Source organism: Hipposideros armiger, unplaced genomic scaffold (assembly GCF_001890085.2).
Source record: "Hipposideros armiger isolate ML-2016 unplaced genomic scaffold, ASM189008v1 scaffold_186, whole genome shotgun sequence".
Taxonomy (NCBI): Eukaryota; Metazoa; Chordata; class Mammalia; order Chiroptera; family Hipposideridae; genus Hipposideros; species Hipposideros armiger.
In genome coordinates this window covers 86,433-98,814 of record NW_017731536.1, presented here as the reverse complement: position 1 = coordinate 98,814, position 12,382 = coordinate 86,433, and the positions used below count along the sequence as shown (strand labels likewise).

The 12,382-nt window shown below is 44.0% G+C and overlaps 1 protein-coding gene across 1 annotated transcript in view; it reads left to right on the top strand.

Moving 5' to 3' along the window:
- Positions 1 to 12,382, top strand: part of EPG5 (ectopic P-granules 5 autophagy tethering factor) — a 108,654-nt gene that overhangs the window by 41,033 nt on the left and 55,239 nt on the right. Inside the window, exons 17-23 of the mRNA XM_019652712.1 lie at positions 2,393 to 2,533; positions 5,651 to 5,795; positions 6,026 to 6,223; positions 6,659 to 6,769; positions 8,548 to 8,670; positions 9,787 to 9,953; positions 10,787 to 11,008. Coding sequence (XP_019508257.1) covers positions 2,393 to 2,533; positions 5,651 to 5,795; positions 6,026 to 6,223; positions 6,659 to 6,769; positions 8,548 to 8,670; positions 9,787 to 9,953; positions 10,787 to 11,008 — 1,107 coding nt within the window. The remainder of the gene's footprint in view (positions 1 to 2,392; positions 2,534 to 5,650; positions 5,796 to 6,025; positions 6,224 to 6,658; positions 6,770 to 8,547; positions 8,671 to 9,786; positions 9,954 to 10,786; positions 11,009 to 12,382) is intronic.

Here is a 12,382-nt window from a genome sequence, read left to right as displayed (position 1 = left end):
GTTCAGGGAAGAGGTAATTGGTCTAATCCTGATCTGATTGGTCTGGGGCCAGTTCTTCAGGTGATCTAATGTACAGCCTAGAGTGAGAACTGCTCAGTATGAGCAGGAAGAATTTAAAGGAAGGAGTATCATTAGAGCAGGTTACCTCCATGGAGGAGCTAAGCTTTGCAGAGGAATGTTAATTAGAGTAGGCATCCTAGGCTCAGGAGCAGAGTGGTGGCACTCACTTTCTCCAGGTGATCAATGCCCAGTGTTGAAGAGTCAGGCAAGGGCCACTCCCTGCCCCTCCCCTGCAAGCACCCTCACTGTACTGTAGTGTCACAGTTTGTCTCCCCGTCTCCTTGTGGACAGTGTGCTCCTTCCGGTAGGGGCGTTGTCTCATTATCTTTGTGTCTCCAGAACTTGTGCTTAGTAGGTATTTGATTGAATGAGTGTGGGAAGGAGCACCAGGTGTCTGCGGGGGTAGGAGGAGAGGTGGTGAAGTGATGAAGAAACACTCCTGACTGAAGCCCGTGATTCATGTTGGTGAATGGAGGTGATCAGCTAGGTCAGTAGGGCCAAGTGATGGACACATTTGAAGGCCAAGTAAAAGGCTACAGTCGATCTACTGGGAAGAGGAGAGATGTTATGTATGCCTTTTGGAAGGCACTCTGCATTGTTTCCAGTAGCTCTAGTGTCATTCATAGTTCCCTGTATTTCAGATCTTTCATCTTTATTAATAAAATGGAAATAATAATAGTATTGGATTTTATGAGGCTCTCGTGAGTTATAATACATTTAACATGCTTAGAACTCTGTGGATTCTTTGAATGTAGTGTTCTGAACTTGTTTCATGATTTCTCTCATTTCTTGTATCCATTTTGAGACTGCAGCTCTTTACTCACTGATACTGCTACGGGTCCTCTCTAAAGATAAATACTTGTTTAGTGTTAATTACTGAATCCTGAACAGGAGTGAGGGTGAGGATAAGGGTTTCTCTTCAGGGCTGAGACCTCTAATGTAAAACTCCACTGTGATCATCTGGGATGTATATATACTAGAACTCGCTTAAGGCAATTTTATGAATGGGCTTGAGGTTTGCGGTAGAGTATGCAGTGACATAAGTTGTACATGAATATAACATCACAGGTAGTTGAGAGGACAGTAGTCAAAGAAATTACTCAGAATTTTTGTATCCTAATACGACATTGTGGTTTTTTTTTTTTAACTGAGCCATCTTGCCACCTGTTGGTAGTTCAGCGGCTGCTCAGCTTGGGCTGGGACTTGAACCGCTGTTGCTCAGAGCTCAAACTCTTGAGCGAGCTCTTAACCAACTGAGCCACTTGGCCGGCCCTTTTTGGTTATTTTTATGTAATATTTTTCCTTTGATCTTTTTTAGAGTTTTAATATATGTATAATTTTATATATTCTTTGTATTTTACTTTTAATATTGTAAACATTTCCTTTATGTCATAATCTTTGCACTGTTACTTTTATTTTTTTGAAATGACCTTTTCCCCTAGAATTAAAGCAATATTACCAAATTATAGAATTAGGAAATTGGAGAAAAAGCCACTCGCTAATGCCACTGCAACACAATGACATTTTGGCGTGACATCATCTCTATGTTTTTTCCCCCCTATATAAATTTTCTTTACTACTATTTGTAGTCAGAAGTATAAAATTTTATGGGTTTTTTTCCAGTATTATTATAGGAGAAATATTTTTCCATGTTGCCCTTGGCCATCATATGCATTATTTTAAAACTATGCAATAATATTCTCATTGAATGGATTTTCTCAAAATTTACATAAGTCATTTCTATCTCTGAGTTTGCAATTAATTATAAATAATTCTGAAAAGTGCATCTTTACATATATTTTTTTTTCTATATTGGAGATTATTTCCTGAGGATAGAGTCTCTGGAGTAAAAAAATAAGTCAATTTTTATGCCAGTTGGTTTCAGGAGACTTTTTGCCAATTTGTACTGTCAGATTGAGCTCCCTTTTGAATCTTCTCTTTGCTGTAATACCTTGTGGGACCAGCAGACAGTGAGAGTCCCTTGACTCTCAGAAGAAGCTCATTAGAGAAACAAAATGGGGTGGCAGCAAGCGCTCTTGACCAGAAATTTGCAAACCTGGGTTCTCATTTGGACTCTACACTAGGACATTATGTGCATTTGGGCATGCTACTTCACCTTTCTCATCTATAAAATGAAAATATCGCTGAACTTTTAAGTTCCTTTGTACTTCCAGAGTTCTGATCTAATGTTTCTGCGTGAAGGTTAGGTACGCAAAAATGTTTTGGAGACCTAAGATAACCCTGGTAGCATGTAGGCTGGCAGCTCATTGGAAGACCATCATTTTATGAACTGGCTGCCTTGTATGCTCACTGCCTTTTTCTTTTTCCATAGCATTGAGAAATTCTGTGCAGAAGGCATCCCACTGTTGGGAATTCTGGTCCAGTCGAGGCATTTGAGAACCGTGGTCCATGTCCTGGATAAGATTCTGCCTTTGTTCTACCCTTGCCAGTATTACCTTCTGAAGAATGAGCAGTAAGTCGAGAACAGCTCAATGAGTACGCATGACTATGTCTTCTGGTTTCTCAAAGAAAATAGGAAATTATATTTCAGTAGTGTAGTTTTTATGAGGCAGAAAATTTCCCACCCAGTTTAGAATGCAGGTTGATGACAGTGATTCTAATAATGATTCCAGTTTTATTATCATGAAGGTATTTCTCTTCCTCTTACATTTAATGTTGGATTGCTTATAGCTTATTCGTATTTGAAAGAGCAGTTTCCATGAAACCCTGGGAATAGTGCTTCTGACATCGAGTGGCACAATACTCTGCCATTGCTGTAAATGGCCTGCACTGTGCAGAGTGCAAGTCACAGACAGATGAGATGTATAGGAAAGTGTTCATCACTTGAGGCATTTATACTCTTGTTGGGAGAGTAAGACTTTTGAGGTAATTACAAAATTATGAAGCAAAATATTGGCCACGCTATGCTATGTTTGAATTCACATTATATGGTAAAAGTATATGGAATTTATAGTAAAAGAAATAGCTGCTTCGGGATGGAGAGAATTAAGGATAATGGAGTATTAATCAAGATGCTTAACTGCACATGATGAAAACCTAGTGCACACTCATTTCACCAGGAGGGGAATATACTGGCTCCTGTGATTGGGGAAAAAAAAGGCTCATGATAACATCAAGTCAGTCTAAAGTGGTGGTTCTCAACCAGGGGTGATTTTGACCGTCAGGAATATTTGGTGATGTCTGGAGATGATTTTGGTTGTCACACCCTGGCAGTGAGAGGAAGTTGTTGGTTTAGGGGCTGGGGTTGGAGGAGGTTGCTAGTGACGTCTAGTAGGCAGAAGCCAGGGATAGTGCTAAACATCCTGCAGTGCACCGGGGAGCCCCACAATGAAGAATTAGCCAGCCCAAAATGTCAGTATTGCCAAAGTTGGCAGACCCTGGATTAGCGTTTCTCTTTCTCTCTATTTATTCTCTCTCCAAGATCCCTTGGCCCTGCCTCTATTTCAGGCCTTCTCCTGCAGGTGTACTTTCGAGGGAAGCAAAAGTCCATGGCTATCGAGAGAGCTAGGCATCATCCTAGTTTCCCAGGGGAAAGGCGAATGTTTTTCTTCATCATTGTTTCTTATAATGATTCCTGATTGGTCTGATGTAGTCATCTGTTCTCCCTGGGAATGTCCAGCCCTGAGAAGACGGTGTATGAGGATTCTGTATTGAAAGCCCTTCCCTCCTGGAACACTGTGGTGTGGAGGAAGGACAGTTCCCTTAAGGAAAGGATGTACAGTTAGCAGAAGGGGGAGAGAGGATGCTGTGAACAGAAGCCACAGATGGTCCAAGAACATGACTTTTGGGAGAGATGGATTTCTAATGGAGCTTTGAGGTGCCTGTAGGCATTGGGCCAGTGGGGAGGACAGGGCCAGGCAGGCTTTTGCAGTGGCAGTAGGGAGTTGAGAGGCGGGGCCGGGCTGGGGAAGCGCATAAGTGAAGGCCTAGAGGTGAGGAGAATACCTGTGCAGGGGGCAGGGAGGAGTGCATCTGTCTGGGGCCTCGCCAGGAGTAATGAGTGGGAAGGCCCAACGTGGAGGAGCCCTGTGTGGTGGGGGCAGGCGGTACATTCAAGGGCACAAGGGGAACGTTACAGTTTCCCCGTCGTGTGTCACTTCAAAGCATGTCTCTCCAACTTGTGATGAGAATCACCCGGGGGAGCTTATTCAATATGGCCTCCCCGGTTCTTCCCTTAGAGACTCTACTTTAGTAGGAAGGGGATTGAGCCTAGGGCCCCCTTTTTGTGTTTTAAATCAGCACTCTAGGCACCAGGCAAGTCTGGGAACACTTGTATTTTGGTTAGCACATGTTTTTCAGGTATGAGTTTATGTTATGTCCCCACTCCATCACTTGACTAATGTGTGAACACAAATGAGTTCCTTAACTTTTCAGAACCTCCGTTTCTTCATTTGTGTAATGGGATAAAACCCTCTCTTGTGCAGGGAGATAATATCCTCTTCCATGCTGGCTGTAAGGATTAAGTCATATATAGTACTATGCCTGGCACGATTTTAGTAAGTTCACTTTAGATTTTCATGACTTTTGAAAGATATTTTAAAATGAGATTGACTTGTCTATATCTTTTCTAATGATTAGATTTTGAGTAATAATGAGTCTTTCTAGGCTCCATTTCAAATGCTTCCTCCTGTGTCTCTCCCACCTCCCTCTAATGCCTTCACTAGCTCTCTCCTCTGAACTCTTTACAGCACTTTATTGGTACCTCTTCTTGTCGTATTTTCCTGTATATCAGAGTGGGGTTTGGCCTGTATTGTGTCTCATGTGATGTGCCTTCATTCACCAGTAACTGCTTGTTGCTTTCCGCTGTGTGCTGCCACCATCTGTACAGTGGTGAGCAAAGCAGGCCTGGCAGGCGTCACCATCATGTCCTCAGGATGCAGTTACCAGTTTGAAGGACCGGGAAGGAAAGCAGCGGGGTGCTAATGAGAGAGGTTAATGGGTTAGATGTAATTTAGATGGCGAGAGGGGTCAGGAAGTGTTCTCCGAGAAAGAGTTCTGGCAGAAGAGATCTGAGGGATGAGTAGGAGTTTGCCAGGTTAGGTGTTGGGGCGTGTTTCAGGCAGAAAACTCACAGATGCAAAGGCCCTGGGAGGAGGGAGCCTGGTGTGCCCAGGGAGCTGAGGGCATGGCCATGACTTGTGTGATATCCCCCTTCGTGCCTCATATGCCACCTTGTGTGAATTTGACATCCAAGAAAAGATTGCGGAATATTGTATAAACATCTCTGTTTTTGTACGCATAGGTGGGGAATGTAGAGGGAATATCTGGACACTTTTGGGTGTTTTTCTCTGATGCTCTCTACCTTTCATGTATTTGTGTGCCTTGGGTCTGTTCACTGTACTTCCCCAGGTAGATAGAATTCCTTTGAACCCACATTAAATTGAAAAAGTTCGTTCTTCTGAAATTCCTGAAGATTGATCAGAATCCCTACATAAAATCCCTGCATAAGAGCTTTGGTCTAAAAATGGGATTATTTTAATATTTTCTGTTTTCTCATAAGTAATTTACCATTTGAAATTCTGTTGACTTTGATTAGAAGATAAAGTGTGTCGTCCTATGTGTTCGGCAGGTTTTTGTCCTACCTTCTCCTGTTCCTGCACTTGGACAGTGGCGTCCCTCAGGGTGTCACGCAGCAGGTCACCCACAAGGTGGCACAGCACCTGACTGGAGCCAGCCTCGGGGACAACGTGAAGCTTCTCAACAGCATGGTCCAGGTCAGGGCCCTTGTAAGCCCCTAAATACACCCTCGCCCACCTTTCCAATCAACTACACCTAGTGCCAGCACATCTATGTGTTGGTCATTTCAGAGCACTTGGCACAGTGCTTTTGGCCAAGAAAGTCCTCAGATTTGGGTTCTGTAGTGCAGTAGATATTATTTTGTTAATTGTTTTCAAAATGGAAGCCCGTTTTAACCTTTCTGCTCACCTGAGCCCTTTCTCCATAGGCCCACATATCTGTAAGCACTCAGCCTAATGAAGTGGGCCCCGTTGCCGTACTGGAGTTCTGGGTTCAGGCTCTAATAAGCCAACATCTTTGGTACCGAGAACAACCCATCCTCTTCCTCATGGATCACTTGTGTAAAACAGCTTTTCAACTGATGCAGGAAGACTGTGTGCAGAAATTACTCTACCAGCAACATAAGGTAAGCCTGTTAGAGGAGTTAGCTTGCTGTCATTGATATATCATACATAGATAGTAGCCTTCTAAAAAGGTTCCCCCAAACGCAATGTTCTCAGCACTACTCTAGGCCCACTGAGTACTTTTTCTTTTTTAATAAAGCTATGCCTTACTGGTGTCTTATTTCAATAACCGTAGTCTGCTCGTGCAGATCCCCATAAGCCAAAGGAAAGGATATCCCCTGCGTCCCCCCCACACCCACCCAGGGGGAGCTGCTCCTTACATTTTGTTATAATATCATGCCGGGGACTGTCACTGCTGGTTGACTAATTATTGAAACCCGTGTCTTACCAGAATCTTCTATTGTATAGTAAGATAATTGCTGATAGTCTTGAAAAGGTCGTTGGTAAGCCTTTTTTAAAGCCTCCTCTCTCCGCTCCACACCCTGTCCCCGCTGTAGAATGCTTTGGGTTACCACTGTGACCGGAGTCTGCTGTCTTCCTTGGTGAGCTGGATCGTGGCAGGCAACATCACCCCTTCCTTCGTGGAGGGCTCGGCCACTCCCACTCAGGTAGGAAGCCCTCCCAGGACCATTTGTGTCTTCGTGAACTTTGATATTGTTATCACCCTTACCAGTACATTATTAATGGCCTAAAACAACTAGCATTTATTTAGCACTCAGTATGGAGAAGAATGCTTTTTCATTTCACCCTCACAGCAGCCCTCTGCTGCGGTCACGCTGTTGCCATTCCTGTTTCACAGAGAGGCTGACTGAAGTTTAATGGAGCGAGTGGCTGGCTCAGGATCAGACAGCTTGTGGTCAGACCCAGGCTGCCGGACTGCATGGTCTGTCCAGCCCCATGAGTGGTTAAGAGTGGGCGCTGAGGCCAGATTCCGCTCAGTTTTGCCATTTGCTAGCGCTGTGCCTTGGGCAGCTTGCTTACCTCTCTGTCCTGTTTCCTCTTCTGTCAAAGGGAATAATGATGGCACCGACATGCAGAGCATTAAAACAGCGCTTAGCACAGAGACGGGGCTCCCGGGTCATGGCTGTGATGGTTGTCATCATTATCATCAGCAGTGTCATTCTCATCGTTGCCGCCTCTCAGGCTGTGTGTTGAATTATGTCCCTGTTTCATCACTTAAACCAATAGTAGCGTCTTTCAAACTTTGATCACAGTCTTACCTCCTCCTGCCTTTACCTCTTGGGATCCAGCTGAAGCCAGCTCCTTGCTGTGACTGCACCGTCTGTGTCTGCCGAGCTGATTCTCCCGCCAGGCTGGCCGTGCCCTCCAGTTTCTGTGTAGAGCCTTCTCAGATAACACCTGTCTTCTCTGATCCTGTCCTCCGCCCTCTGGCTTCCCATAGCACTTCACTGCCGATTCAGTAGTCACCACCTGTCACTCCACATTTTGGTTATTTATATACAGAGGGTGCCCAAAAAATATACACATTTTTTTTTTTTATGTGGAGTTGAACCGGCAGCCTTGCTGTTAAGAGCGCACACTTTGTCCACTGAGACATTGGGGCGGCAGCTTAGCTCAAGATGCCGAGTTCAGTCCCAGTGGCGGGTGGGTGTAGCACACCATTGAACAGGCAGTCTTGTCATTAGGAGCACGTGCTTTCACCAGCTGAGCCATCCTGCCACCTGTTGGCAGTTCAGCTCGGACACAACTCGGGTGAAGCTCACTGGCCCATGTGGGAATCGAACCGGCGACCCTGTTGCTCAGAGCTCGTGCTCTTAAGCTAACACTTAACCAACTGAGCCACTTGGCCGGCCCTACACATGTTTTAAGAAAGGAAAACTATATTAAAATTGTAATACTCAATATATATGGATAACAAAAGATGAATAGAAGTTGCGTTTGACTTCTGTAATTACAAGAGGTGCTCATAGTGGTTACCATCAGTGTCCAGACACTTATGATTACGGTGAACTACTGCTTGAGCAACATTGACCGGTGTCCACTGGTATATAATTTTTTGGCACCCCTGATATTTGTCTTGTCTCCTCTAATACATGGAAAACTTCTTAAGGGCACAGGCTGTGTCTGGCCCTCTTTCCTGTCCCTCATGCATGCAGAAACTACCCACTAAATATTGTTGCATGAACAAGCATTCTCTTTAACTAAAGTAGCCTTTCCAAAGGAATTTACAATTATCTATTTATCTGAATTTATATCTGTGATAAGACTATAGATAGGTATGAAGACTATGTTAATTTTAGAAACTGTAAATGTTTGTTGATTGAGATCTGTGGTAGAAAAGATGTTAGTTTGTGGACTGTCAGGATGTAGTTTGTCTGTGTGAACAGACGCTCACTCACCTCACCTTTACTGGTTGTCATTGTAGGTCTGGTTCGCATGGACGGTTCTGAACATGGAATCTATCTTTGAAGAAGACTCTCAGCTCCGAAGAGTTGTTGAAGGGGAATTGGTTATAAACTCTGCTTTCACCCCTGACCAAGCTCTGAAGGTGCAAACAGCAGTTCTGCATTTGAGTGGGAGAAGGTGGTTTATGCTTTGATGCTGAGAGGTTCACCTGTAGCTTTTGAACTCCTGTGTTTTCTTGTGTTGTGAATGTTTGGAAAGCACAGTAACAAACCAACGATGAAAATAGTGTCACTGAAGTATCTGCTTCCTTCCCAAGTTCATTTAACACCGAGAGTCACAACCTAATCATTGAAGGCCATGTTCATTGCATGTGTGAACGGCCACTGTTTTAAAGCAATTTCCAGTGTGTCACCCGTGCATCAGAACCCCCTGGAGAGCTTGTTAAAAATCAGATTCTTGGACCCTGACTTCTGAGATTCTGAGTTTCTGAGTCTAGAGGGGCACCAGGAATTTATTTTTAAAATATCCCTGAGTCTTAGGCTCAGTAAAGTGTAAGAAAGACTTGAATAAGGCTTTAGAATTAAAGACCCTCTCTTTTAGGGCCCCATAGTATAGACTTTGCTTTGGGTTTCAGAGCCTGTCAAGGGGTTCATAATTCTTGAAATCTCTTTTAACATCTAAATTTTCAAAAGATTGATAAAATTTGACAGTAAGCTTTACTTTTGGCTTCCATATCATCATTCTGCTTTCTTGCATTGTAGTGTTTTACATGCAAAGGCATGGCAATGAGATTAGACTAGGTGACACTTAAGGCCCATTCCAATTCTGGGGTCTGTGAAATGTTTTGACAGAAGAAAAGTCACCTCATATGTCTTTTTATTATTAGTTTTAGGTGTACAAAACAATGCAATAGTTATACTTTTCACCCCTCACAAAGTGACCCTCCCCTCCAGCAATTAACTCCCCCCGCCCATATCATACATCTCTATTACAATTCCATTGACTCCACTCCCCACACTGTACTCCACATCCTGTGACTAGATGTATATTAAATTATAGTTGACCTACACCCTGTATGTCTTGTTTCCAGGGAGGTTAAGGTTAGCTAGTGGGTTGAAGTAAGTTTCACTGGACTTTTTTTTTTTTTTACTGAATTGAAAAATGCTCAGCATTTTATTTGGATCATTTAGAAAGAGCAAACTGTAACCGTGTTCATTTCATGGCTGATCAAAGCCCTCTTCCTTCCCCCCTTTTGTAGAAAGCCCAGGCCCAGCTGAAGCTCCCCATTGTCCCGTCTCTCCAGAGGCTGCTGATTTATCGTTGGGCCCACCAGGCTCTCGTCACGCCTTCTGATCACCCTCTTCTGCCGCTCATTTGGCAGAAGTTCTTTCTCCTGTATCTTCACCGGCCGGGACCACAGTACGGGTATGGTACCCAGTGTCGTAAGTTCCCCAATTCGCTCCTGCCTTCTCACTGCTCTGCTGCCCTCGCGCTGTTTGTGTTAGAATCATTCTCTAGCTGGGAGTCTCCCTCCCTCCTTGTTTCATGTTTCTTAGACTAGAACTTTTTTGAGTTCAGGGAATCTCGTGGTGATACGCTCTTTACCATCCACCATACACAGCATCATAAGCACAACACCCTGGACACAGCAAGGCTTAGCATAGAACCTCTGGAGATGCAAAGGGAGAGAAACTGCCCTAGACAGGCTGCTTGTGTGACCATCATGGGACTCATTCGACAGGACTTGTGATGGATCGAGCAGATGTGGATCAGGGCTAGGCTGTGCCTGGGAGCCCTTGGGCTGTGCCAGGGGGCGTCCCACATTTCCTCTGGGTCTGGAGGGTCTCTGAACTGGAACTGGTCATTGTTACTGACTATTGATCTCTAGCTCCAGCTCAATTCCTAGCTCACCCTCACTCCCTTAACCCACTCCCTCAACACATAGATATTAATTCGTTAATTCTTTGTCACGTCTGTTTTCTACCAGATGCAAGTTGTTCAAGAGCAGAGACTATCTTTATTTTGTACCTCTAAATGGTGATAATATCTTGAATTTTCATAGCATTTCATTTTTTTAAAAACTCCTTTCATGTCCATCTTATTGGAGCCTCACAGTAACCACTGAGACAGAAATACAGTAATATATATAACGGGGCATATGTACAACTATAGGAAATTGACTTAATTGCAGTTTTGTGTCATATAGAAAGACTATCTTGTGTTGATCTTGTTATGATCTGTGCTTATGTTTTTTTAAGGTTACCTATAGATGGTTGTATCGGGAGAAGGTTTTTCCAAAGCCCTGCTCATGTTAATTTGTTGAAAGAAATGAAGAGACGCCTGACTGAGGTGGCTGACTTCCACCACGCTGCCAGCAAGGCCCTCCGTGTGCCAGCAGAGGGCAGCGAAGGGCCGCCAGCTAGCCAGGCTGGCACCCCTGGTTACCTGACTTCCCCAGAGCTGCACTCGGAGCTTGTGAGGTGACACATGGTGGTTTATCTGTTTACATTGTTGTTGCAGCACAGGGACTGTGCTGGAGCACTTATTTGTGTTACAAACTGCTAGATGTTTTTTCCTTGTTAGATTGAATTTGGCAGGCAGTTTTGACTATAGGTTTACATCTTGGAATGTTTGTCTTTTATTTTCCTCGTGAGAAATGAATCAGCAATTTGGTTATACTTCTGTTGAGTACCTGGAGTCTGAGTGAAAGATTTTAAACCAGAGGGCTGATGTCCTCTTTTATGTAAAAACAGAAACAAACTCAAACAATTGGTTATAGCATGTAAACAATGAGAAAAGCCTGCTAGGATAGTTCCCTACAAGAAACAAATGACCAGGGCAGGGTTCTTAAAGTGGGGGTTCATAGACCTTGTAGGGGATTCTAGGAACCACCTGGGTTAGGGCGGGTTCTAGGAGTCTCCCAAAACTGCTTCTAATATCAGGCACAATATTGGGATCCCGAAAAGATTGAGAACTCTAAGTTTGAGTCCTTTTGACACTATTCCTTCACCTTTGATTTATAAGCTTGCTATAAACCAGATATTAGTCTTATAAAAAAGACTTAATAAAAATGGTTCATCATGATTAGCCCTGAATGCACAATGCCTTGGTGAGGACACCCAGTGTTTTGAGCCAGCAGTGAGGATTCAGGCCCGACCTCCAAAGCCCTTGGCTTCTCTCTCAGCCTCCAGCATGATTTCCCCCCTTGTCTTGCTTGCTTGAAGGAGAACTTATTTCTAACCAGGCTTAACCAGTGGGAAGGCTTTATATTTGAACATATAGATCAGCCAGGAAAATCTTCGCTGTTCTCTTCCGCCTCTCTTAAATCCCACTTCCTCTGTTGTGTTGGTATCATGGCCGCCTAATAGAATCAGAAGCTGGAAGAGTGATGCATTACAGCCTCTTCCCTTTACGAGCCTCAGAGTCCTGAGCCTCAGAGTCCTCTCCCGGGCTCTCTTCCTGCACCAACCACCCCAGAGGTGAAGGAGGTAATTTTCCACTTCATTGATCAAAGCCAAGCCATGCCACCTCCACCCACTCCCCCACCCAGTCATTCGTGTGGCTGGGGACTCCTCTAGCACCTGCTGCTGCAGACAACTGCTTAAAATAAAGAGTGATCTTAGCCAAATGGACCGTGTTTCTTGTGAAAACAAAACAATAAAAGCAAAGGAAACCTAAAAATTTTTAAGTTTTTACCGGAAATTGAGATTTTTTTTTTAGCCTGGTTTTGTCCTGTTCCTCCTTACTGAAAACAGGGTGCACACATGCCGTGAGTTCTATTTGTGACACTTTGAGGCAGGAGATTGTCACTGAGCCTAAAGCTGGCAGGTCCTTCCAGTGCATAAGCTGAAAAT